General features: G+C 28.5%; 3 protein-coding genes across 3 annotated transcripts; 1 reads left to right on the top strand and 2 right to left on the bottom strand.

The window, feature by feature from the left end:
* Nucleotides 1–3088: 3088 nt before the first annotated feature.
* On the bottom strand, nucleotides 3089–3835 carry LOC113790167 (uncharacterized). The gene is made up of 3 exons (XM_027339799.2): nucleotides 3476–3835; nucleotides 3335–3418; nucleotides 3089–3267 (listed from the first exon to the last, which is right to left on the bottom strand). The coding sequence occupies exons 1-3, from the start codon at nucleotides 3651–3653 to the stop codon at nucleotides 3143–3145; spliced, it is 387 nt and encodes a 128-aa protein (XP_027195600.2). The 5' UTR covers nucleotides 3654–3835; the 3' UTR covers nucleotides 3089–3142.
* A 126-nt stretch (nucleotides 3836–3961) lies between these two features.
* Nucleotides 3962–4694, bottom strand: LOC113790241 (uncharacterized). Its single transcript, XM_027339877.2, has 3 exons — nucleotides 4345–4694; nucleotides 4167–4268; nucleotides 3962–4102 (listed from the first exon to the last, which is right to left on the bottom strand). The coding sequence occupies exons 1-3, from the start codon at nucleotides 4511–4513 to the stop codon at nucleotides 4002–4004; spliced, it is 372 nt and encodes a 123-aa protein (XP_027195678.1). The 5' UTR covers nucleotides 4514–4694; the 3' UTR covers nucleotides 3962–4001.
* A 218-nt stretch (nucleotides 4695–4912) lies between these two features.
* Nucleotides 4913–9714, top strand: Slmap (Sarcolemma associated protein). Its single transcript, XM_075824369.1, has 5 exons — nucleotides 4913–6670; nucleotides 6781–7813; nucleotides 7909–8534; nucleotides 8599–8727; nucleotides 8832–9714. The coding sequence occupies exons 1-5, from the start codon at nucleotides 5030–5032 to the stop codon at nucleotides 8931–8933; spliced, it is 3531 nt and encodes a 1176-aa protein (XP_075680484.1). The 5' UTR covers nucleotides 4913–5029; the 3' UTR covers nucleotides 8934–9714.
* Nucleotides 9715–10626: the final 912 nt, after the last annotated feature.

Genomic DNA, 10626 nt, shown 5'->3' with positions numbered 1-10626 from the left:
CTGATATGGTGATCATCTCTCCTTTTATTACTTGTATTTACAAATGCTTATATACAAAAACTAGACAGTGAAATGATTCACTTTCAAAGTATGTTACATACCTCCCCTTGCCAGAGAGAAAAAAAAATTACAATAATTAAACAAAAGTGAAAAAAAATAAGGCTAAGAATAAGGCTAAGAGAGAAAAAAAAATTGATCAGAAGGAAAATTTTGGATAAATTGAATGAAATTTGTTCAAAATGAAAAATAAATGGCTGAAAAATATGATGTGTAAGGCAATAGAAAATTAAGAAAAGCCAATGATTGAAGGTTTTGAACAATTGAAATGATGAATTTAACCAAGAAAACGTGAAATAAGTGTAAGCCAATAGATGGATATGAAAATTGAATGATTGGAATGGTTAAATTGATTGAAATTGTTAACCAAATTTGATGAGCGCACGTTGACCAAATCGGAAGTGGACGCAGTGCGAAAAGATGAATGTATGATTGCCAAAAGATTACCAATAGTAGCAATGATAACGATGAGATTATTCTTGAAAATAATAATGAAAATGTTATTTGCTGATGAGCAATTGATTATGAATGATGCTACTGGCGAATACGAAAATATAAATTTGAAAATGTAAAATTTTGAAACGAATTTTGACTCTGTTTTCTTCACCGGGTGTAATGATACGAAATTGAATGACCGCAAGAGATTTACCAATGTTGAAAACGAAAAAGAATCGACTTATACCTCTACGGATGCGAATAATGATTGATATTTTTGTTGTTGCTGGCCAAAAGTATGAACTTGAAAAAATAAATGATTTATCCGGTGGTAATTTCTTGATGAAAGCAAAAAAACTGTTCCGACGAGCAGAAAAATTTTGATTAGTCATTTTAAACGACCGAAGAAATGATGATGAAATTTTAATAAAAGAAAAGCGACTGGCGCTGTTGCTGCTAATTGCAGTTGTTGTTGATGCTGCTACGATCGATGAGGGTTGTGATGATGAAAATTGTTGACGATAATGATGACGAATTGAGTGAAACGCGCACTTTACCAGACAAGCACGTGTTTTGGGTTGATTGTGACGAAAGTTACACCATTTACCATCGGGTCGGAAAAGATTAGGAATGTGACCACAGCGAGCAGAAAGGAAAATTGTTGATGAATGATAAAAATGATTGCTACCGGGTAATGAAAAGTTAAGATTGACCACGGGTAGGCTTAGACTGATACCGGGAGAATTGAAATTTGTTTGCTTCACCGGGTTTAATTCAGGTTTAAGATCGGCTGCGATCGATAATTGCTGCTGTTGTTGCGATGGGTTTAGACAAAAATTTTGATGAGGTGTACTTTGTTGATTGATTTCATCGACTTGATTGGACGGACCAATGTTACGATCGTGCAAATTATGATGATGTTGATGATGAAAATTGATGGCGAGCAGCTGTTTAACGTCCGAATTGATTTGATGATTGATTGAACCATGAGTGGGTGTTGCTAACCCTCGAACATCCAGAGGAACATCACCATGTGGGTGGGAATCCTGTTTTTCATCACCGTGTTGGTGGAATTGATGTTGCTCGACACCGTGTTGGTGGAGATGTTGATCGAAACCTGGATGATGAAAATTGAGCGTTTGACGCTGTTGATGATCATGAGCCGGTTGATAATGCTGCTGGACGGGCAATGGTGATTGATGTTGGACGTGCATCGGTAATTGATGATGATTGAAAACCGGCAGCTGTTGATGATGATCGGGCATCGGATGTGGATGATGTTGATGGCTATGTACCGGCTGCTGCTGCTGTTGATTTGACATCGGCTGTGGATGTTTCTCGCACACCGGGTTTGGATGTTGACCGAAATTCGGGTGAATGTCGTCGAGTTGATCATGGCCTTTACCACCAGCCAATTGCAACGTTAATTTTTCGACGATGATTTGTAAATTCTCCACTCGTTTAATGAGGAGAGCGACATTTAGATTTGCCATAGCCAAATGATGATAATTATGATGATAATAATAATGATGATGCCGATAAAGATGATTTTTTTCGCCAATTTCTGATGTGACGAAAAAAAAACAAAGTTTTTTTCGCGTGTTCAAAATCAAACAAGGGTCACCAAATGTTATATGTATGTTGTGTGGTGATCATCTCTCTCCTTTTATTACTTGTATTTACAAATGCTTATATACAAAAACTAGACAGTGAAATGATTCACTTTCAAAGTATGTTACAACATTGATGGATCTTCGGCTATTCAAACCAAAAAAAAAAAAATTTAATTATTTTATAACCTGTAAACAATCATTTTATTATTATTAATAAAATATTTACCAATTTTAATAAGATCAGCCAATTCATCAAGCCATGTTGATACTCTAAAAGTAAGAACTTGTCCACGACGTTCTCTAAGACGCTGATCACAAGCTACTGTTTTGCGTACAAAAAGAAAACGAAAAATCTTTTTTTTTCATTGAAATTAATAAGTAAATACTTACGTATTCGTAACATATTATGAAATTCTTCTTGAGATGGAAATTGTACATGCCAGATTTGATTAAAATGACAATAACATCGTACTGATAAACGCATCAGATAAGTTATATTATCATATTCAAGTCTTGTGTATGTTTTACCCAATCTATCAAAATATAATTCTTGAATTTCACCGGACATATTGATTAGTATTTTTTCAGATTGACAAAAAAAAAGAAATTTGGAATTAACAACAATTCTCGACTCACAGTGAATGAATTAATATAGAAAATATTAGAACATGCTTTATTTTCTCACCTGTATATCCCGAATAATGATATGCCCAATTCATACCATGATGGTTAATAGATATTTTTTTCAATAGAATTCGATATTCATTTGGAAAATTATCGTTTTTTAAGCAAAAAAAAAGATCATTAAGGAAATTGATTTTGTAATTTTTTTTTATTTGAGAATTTTATTTTTCAAAATGTAGAATTAAATCCAAAATGTGTATAGTGTTTGTGTCAAAGTTTCAATTGAAAATTTCATTAAAAATATGTATCGAATAAAGTGTTATTTGGAATGTAGAATTGAATCGAAAGTGTGTATAGTGTTTTTGTAAATGAAAAAATTATTAAATTTAATACATTTTTAGTATCGGATAAATTCAATTTGAATAACGAATAACAATCGATTGAACTTCAGGTTGAAAGAGTATGACCATTGTTTGTATTCGGCCAACAGCCGACAATGATGCTGAATCATCATCAATTAAATCTTGTAATGTATCAGCTATTTTTAAGTAAATCATCATTATTTTTAGTATATATAAAAATATGATCGTAAATATGATTATTACCGATTTTTACGTTATCTGCAAATTCTTCAAGCCATTCCGGTGCAATCACGTTAATAAAAGTTTGATTAAGACTTTCTGGAAATACTGTTTGAAAAAATAAATTTTTTAATTCAAACGATTGTAATAAGAATAAATACTTACATCGTCTTAATAGATACATGAAATCATCAGAATTTGGAAACTGTAAATACCAGAAACGATTGTAAGGCATTTGGCGAGATATATTTATTAATATGGCACATCTCGATCCACCTAATTCTAAGAATACTGCCGATTGGCCTTCATGATCGAAAAATACTTCTTGAAGTTCACCGGGCATGTTTGGTTGTTTGTCTAATTTTGTGAATCAACGAAAAAAAAATGATTAATCAAGGAAAATTATTTACTACAAACTTGGTTTCGTAATCGAAATTCAAGCACGTTGTATTGCTCAAACACGTGTACCAAAAAAATACCCGAATAAAGAAAGGCCAACTTTATACAATGACGGTTGATTAACGGTTTTTTTCTGTCAATTAGTGTTTATAATTAAAGAATAATGTTTTATTTTCAAAAATATTATTGAATAAATTAGGATTTTATTGAATCAAAATATTCAAAACAAAAAGAATTGAAAGATGCATCCATTTTGTTGTTGTTGTTGTTATTGAATGTTTTTTCTCCTTCTTCATATTCTTATATAAGACATTGTAATACGAAAACTAGCTCGACGTGGATTATGACCAAGAATTTCATATTGTTGTCGTAATTGTTCATTTACTTCTTCCACTATAAGTGCAAATAGAATAATAAATAATTCAAATCAAATCAAATCAATCAATTTTAAATTTACCTATTGTAATTCTTGATGCAATTTCATTCAATTCACGTTGACGTAATGGATAAATACGATTTTGTTGAACAATATTACGAATAATATTCCAATTTGGTAATCCTGGTTGATAATGTTATAAAGAAGAAAAAAAATATATATACAAAAATCAAAATGAAATTTAAAACAATAATTTTACTTGTTAAGAATAATCCTTGTGGAATAATTATTATCCAAGTATTAGTTAATGGTGGTGGACCATCAATATAAATATCCAATAATTGATGAATATTTTGTTCAAAACTCATTCGTATTGTTAGATGAGCTAAACCTCGATGATCGGTTTGAACACGATAATGTAGAAACATTTTTTCTTTTCAGTGGTTCAGATTTTATTCTTTTTTTTTGATTCTGATTTTGATCGATATTTTTGGAAAAAAAAGAATATCAATTTTACGAATAAAACAGAAATTATAAATCAGAATTGTTTTTTATGTTTAGTCAAACAACAACAACAACAACGCAACAATCAATTTGTCATTACTTATGATGACGATAATGTTTGTTTGTAGAGACTCGCCCCAAACAATGATGTGAATGAATAATCAAAATAAAAATCAAAATGAATGAATGAATGACGCGCGCGCACTTGCCCAAAAACATTTTCAAATTTTTTTCAGATTGTTTCTTGATCATTATTTGATTAGATTGTTATCCATTTTTTTAAATTTACATTTTTTTTATTTACTTTTATTTTTTTAGATTAATAAAAACAATCTAACAATGGAGAAACGATTAAGAATTTATTCAATCGATCAATATGATAATAATATATAGAAAAAAATTGATGAAAACAAAAATCCAAAAAGGAAAGGAAAAGGAAAATGTCTTCATCGCCACCACCAACACATACATTACAACCATCAACATCAACATTGAATTCAAACAAAAATGTACAAAAAATTGATTCAATCGAACTTTCAAAATCAAGCTCAACAACAACAACATCAACAACATCGAATGGTATGATTCCAATAATGAATAACAAAATGATTGAACATGATGAAAATTCTTTATTGAATGATAATAATGATGATGATATTGTTGTCAATGATAATCAAACATCTTCCACTGATGATGTTGATGATGTTGATGATCATTATCCAGGTATTGATCAGGAAGAATTATCAACAAATTCATTAACAGAAAATTATGAAGAAGAAGATGATAATATTGATGATGATGATGATGATCGTTGTACTGTGATTTCTGTACCGGTTGGAAATATAAATCTATCAACAACAACAACAACAACATCTTCAACAACAACAACAACAACAAAATCCAATAATATAGGTTCGAATCTATTATCAATGCAAACATTTGTTACAATTCATAATAATAATAATAATCATAATCATAAGACAAATAAAAACTGTGATCAAGAAAATCATATTATTGATGATAATAATGATGATCGTAATGGCAATGGTGATGAAGATGCCGATCGTACATTACAATCAAATCGTAATGGTGATGGTGATTGTGAAGATGATGATGATGATGATGATGATGCAGATCGTACATTAAAATCAAATCGTAAAATACCTGATCCAAATGATCGTTTTTATCATCATCATCCACATTATAATAATAATAATAATAATCGTTTTAGAATTAAAAAGAATGTAAAACATTTTATTGATATCAATATTAATAATGATAATGATAATTGTGGTGATGATGATGATGATGATATTGTCTATAATAATGATATGATTATTCAACAACAACAACAACAACAACAATATCAATCTTATCCAAATAATTTGAAACAAAAAATGACTACATTTATGATCAATAATAATAATAATGGTCCTATATCGACATCATCAACAACAACAAAATCAAATATAGCTGCCAATATTATTAATAATGATAATGAAAATTTACAGATTATAAATGGAGATTTGTCAACATCATCATCATCATCAACTTCGTTAATGGCTACCTCATCATCAACAATACAACAACCAAATACACCGCCAATATTTACCGATTCAAATATAACAACATCAACTGATTCATCAACAATATCTAGTCTTTTAATGCCAACTACGGAACAATTATCATCATCATCATCATCAACAATTGCAACAGCAACAACAACAACAACATCGATATCGATATCATCACCACAATCATCAACAACAATCGATAGTATGTCATCATCATCATTTGAAAATAATGATACAACAACAACAACAACAACAACAGCATCATCATTATCATCATCATCAATTATAAATGTAAATCATTCAAATCATCAATCATTCGGTGAACCATTCGTAATAATGACAAAGAAAGAAAATTCTTGTCATTTTATTGAAAGACGTATATCATTAGCTAAACAGGCAAAAGTTGGTCGTTCAATTGGTAAAACATTGGCATCATTGAATAATGCTGTTTTTGATTGTAAAGTATTATCACGTAATCATGCTGTTCTTTGGTATGAAGAAGGAAAGGTATTGTTGTGAATCAATGTTAATTTTATAAATGTAAATTTTTATCATGTTTTAACCTTTTTTGTTTTGTTTTGTTTTGTTTTCTAATCTAATGACAATTGATGAAATAGTTTTATCTAAAAGATACATGTAGTTCGAATGGTACATTTGTTAATGGACAACGTTTATCGGCAACAAATGAACGTTCATTACCTCAAGTTATTTATTCGGGTGATTGTATACAATTCGGTGTTGAAGTTACTGAAAAGAAAAATGTTCATAGCTGTGTAATAGCAACTGTACGTTTATTTCATCCGGATGGTACAGAAGCAACAAAAGATAATCATCGTTTATTAGCTGATGGTTGTTTTGGTGATGGTGAACAACAATTTTTATTAAATTATCCAAATTCATCAATACAGATACCGCCTAGTCAATTATTTGATCTTGTTTGTCAGATAAATCAATCGGTACGTAAACAAACATTATTAGAACAACAATTAGATTCTACACGTCAAGCAATGAATGAAGCACTTGATTCAGCTAAAAATGGTTGGCGTTCACTTGTTGAAGAGGATCGTTTTTTAAGCCGTATACAAACATTACAAGCACAACTTGAAGTATGTCTTATTGCTAAAAATCGTGATTCACCTGAATCATCAATAATTGAAGCGCTCAAATTAAATAATCTAAAATTGATTGCCGATAAAGAAAAATTTGAACAAGAATCAAAATGTTCATTACAAAAAGCATTAGAAAATAAGATTATAACTGAAACAAATCTTCAAACAGCCAAAACAAAATTGAATGCCAAAATTGATGAATGTCGTTTATTACAGGAATCATTAGATTCTAATGTTAAAGAGCTAAAATGTTTAGCACAAAATTGTGATAAATTAAAAAAAGAAAAAGAAGAATTGATTATCAAAGTGAAACGTTTTGAAGATGAAGATTTGAAATTAAAACAACAAAAACTTAATACTACCGTTGGTGGTGGTCAACAAGTGATAACAGTAAAAAAATCAACAACATCAACCAATACAATTCCACCGATTATGTTGGATCAAGATGTTCAGACAACGATCGATAACATTATTGAACGAATTTCTGAAAATCATCAACAAACACAAACAGATTATCTCACTGAATCGGTCGATTTGATAGGTATGTATTTTTTCACGGAAAAAAACTTTAATTTTTACCTTTAAATTTCTGAACTTTTATCCATTTATTATCTTATTTTTTAAAAAAAATTCCAGATTCCATTTCAACAGAACAAATAAAAAGTTTTATATTGAATCGTCATGAACTAGTGGAGAATCATATTCAACCAATGTTAAATCGATTATCATTAATTAAAGATTCGGTTGATAAACAGTTAATATTAATGAATGAAAAGCAATTAAATATAAATAAAATAGTTGAAAATTTACAAAGAAAAATTCAAGAATATTCAATATTATTTCAACAGAATAAATCATTAAAAGATCAAATTGTACGACAAATTGAAAATGCAAATAAATTGAAATGTGATATACAATGTTTACGTATTCAATTGGAAGAATCGTCGAATAATAAACATAAACATTCAACAACAACAACAACAGCAAACAAATCTGATAATCCGGTTATTAAATTGGAAAAATCTGTACAAGTTGAACAACAACAATTCGAACGAAAATTATTAATGACCACAACAACAACAACAACACAGACTGATAATCAAGATTCACAACAACAATCAACATTATCATCATCATCAGCATTATCATCGAAAATGTTATTGTTGAAAAATTTAACAATGGCTATTGATAACAATGATGATGATGATAATAAAGATGAAACGATTGATGAACAACAAATTGATTGTGATAAAATTGATAAGGTTTGTTCTTATTATTATTTCTTTATAATATGATTATTCAAATTTTACCCATTTATGTAAATAGATTATAGAGGAAAAAATGTCTAAATTAATTGAACAAAATCAAACATTAATGGCTAATAATGAATATTTAAATGAAGCTATTAAATCATTGAAAGAAAAACATGAATTGTTATCATTACAGAATCAAGTGGTAAGTTTGTTTTGAGAATATTGATTGATTGATTAATCCAAAAATAAAATTCAAAATTTTTTCTTTCATTTGTTTTCTTACTTTTACAAAAAAACAAAATCCAGTCATTCAGTATTGCCGTATTGCCTTTATTTGTAATATTTGTCTGTTTGGTATTGGCATTATATCAACCATTATCATTTATAATGGCAACATTTGGTTTATAAATGGGGATATTACAATCGAATTATCATCATTATCGATTGGTTTTTGGAAATTTTCTTTTTTAAAATTTTTATTTATTTTTTTTTTTTTTTGCTGCTGCTGTTACCCTGTTGTGTTGCTGAATTTTTTTTTTTTTTAATTTTGCCAAATTATTAGTTTATTGATTTCACACACACACATCATCATCATCATTGTAATCATTACATTATCATCATTGATTTTTTTTCAATAATTTTTTTAGTGGCCATAATTATAACAAACAACAAACAAAAAACACATTGTGAAATGCAAAGATTTATATTTATATTTTCTTTGAAAAAACATCAAAAAATATTTTTTTTTTCAAATTACATCCACACACATGTGATCTATATATATTTCTTTATACAAAAATGATAAGCATCCTTTCTCTCTCTGTCTGTTTCAGCAACACCTACTCATAAAATACCCGTTATCTCAAAACAAAAAATGATATGATATTTTTCTAAAATAATAAATATGAAAAAAACAGATTACACTGTTCTCTCATTTTGCTCATTTACATTTGTGTTTTTCATTTTCATCATTTTCTATTCTGGTTGTCCTTTCGTCATTCTCATCATTATTTTTTCTTGTTTTTTCCATTATTTAATTTCCCTTCTTATAAGATTTTTTTCTTCTTCTCTTTTTTTTCAAATGAAAAAATATTTATTTGTTTTTGTTTCATTTTTTATTTTTTTTCCTATTATTATTATTATTATTTAAATTTTTATTTAATAAAAATTAATGATTTAATTAAACGAATGTTGTTGTTGTTGTTTTGATAATCATTGTAAGAATTACGACCGAAAAAAAAACGAAAAGTAACCAAATCGAAAGGGAAATCATAACCATTCGTTAATGGATAATTTGCAATTTTCCTTGGAAAAAAATTTAAAAAACAAAAATCTGTTCATGTTTCATGTTCACGTGATGACCAAGAAAAATGAAACTGGCATTTGTTTTTTTTAAATTCAAATAAATCATTTTTCAACTCATTGAAAATTCCGACAAACAAGGTTAAAAGGTAAAAAGAATACGATAACGATCATCATCATCAAATTTGATTCATTTGTCTGTTGCTTGGCTATCCAAATTCTTGTTAAATTTGTTTTTCTTTTTCAAAAAAAACCTGTTGATCGTGTCTTCGTTTAAATTATCTGCTGTAAAGGTATGCTAACCTATATATAAAAAAACAAATCAAGTTTGTTGTTGTTGTTGTTGTTGTTTTTATAAACAGAAAAAAAGCCATTCCTTTTATTATTGCTCCTCCTGTCGTTTATAGTTTTTTTTTTGTTTGTTTGGTTTGGTTTCTATTCATGCATACGCCTATGTGTATACATGTTTGCGTTGATCGATCGATAATCAATATTTTTTTTTCAATTGCGCATGTCGAAATAATCATCGAAATTAATTGGAGATTGTAAAACATTGAATGATAACGATATCAACAACAACATGAAAAACGAAGGCCATATGTGTGACACAATTGACGACCAATTATTATTTAAAACCAAAATGGTTTGTTTATTTTTTTGTGATTCGGAATTGGCAATGTAGAATTACAACAAAAAATTTTTATGATGTTTTTCCATTGAAAACCATTCAGAGAAAAAAAATTGTAATTAAATCAATAATTACCATTATGTAATTATTATAATAAAATAGCCAATTTAT

The sequence above is a fragment of the Dermatophagoides pteronyssinus genome, unplaced genomic scaffold (genome assembly GCF_027571235.1).
Source record: "Dermatophagoides pteronyssinus isolate colony J.1.1.1.1 unplaced genomic scaffold, Derpt_VIB-CSIC_2022.12 sq0078, whole genome shotgun sequence".
NCBI classification, from domain to species: domain Eukaryota; kingdom Metazoa; phylum Arthropoda; class Arachnida; order Sarcoptiformes; family Pyroglyphidae; genus Dermatophagoides; species Dermatophagoides pteronyssinus.
Note: the sequence above shows the minus strand (reverse complement) of the source record. Positions and strands in the feature narration are given on the sequence as shown.

Coding starts and splice junctions, on each gene's coding strand:
- LOC113790167 (XM_027339799.2), bottom strand. CDS start 3,653: ATGCCCGGTGAACTTCAAGAAGTATTTTTCGATCATGAAGGCCAATCG. Junction 3,419..3,475: donor CATGTATCTATTAAGACGAT/GTAAGTATTTAT, acceptor TTTTTCAAACAG/TATTTCCAGAAAGTCTTAAT. Junction 3,268..3,334: donor TGCAGATAACGTAAAAATCG/GTAATAATCATA, acceptor ACTTAAAAATAG/CTGATACATTACAAGATTTA.
- LOC113790241 (XM_027339877.2), bottom strand. CDS start 4,513: ATGTTTCTACATTATCGTGTTCAAACCGATCATCGAGGTTTAGCTCAT. Junction 4,269..4,344: donor ACAAGGATTATTCTTAACAA/GTAAAATTATTG, acceptor ATTATCAACCAG/GATTACCAAATTGGAATATT. Junction 4,103..4,166: donor TGCATCAAGAATTACAATAG/GTAAATTTAAAA, acceptor TTGCACTTATAG/TGGAAGAAGTAAATGAACAA.
- Slmap (XM_075824369.1), top strand. CDS start 5,030: ATGTCTTCATCGCCACCACCAACACATACATTACAACCATCAACATCA. Junction 6,671..6,780: donor TTTGGTATGAAGAAGGAAAG/GTATTGTTGTGA, acceptor TTGATGAAATAG/TTTTATCTAAAAGATACATG. Junction 7,814..7,908: donor TGAATCGGTCGATTTGATAG/GTATGTATTTTT, acceptor AAAAAATTCCAG/ATTCCATTTCAACAGAACAA.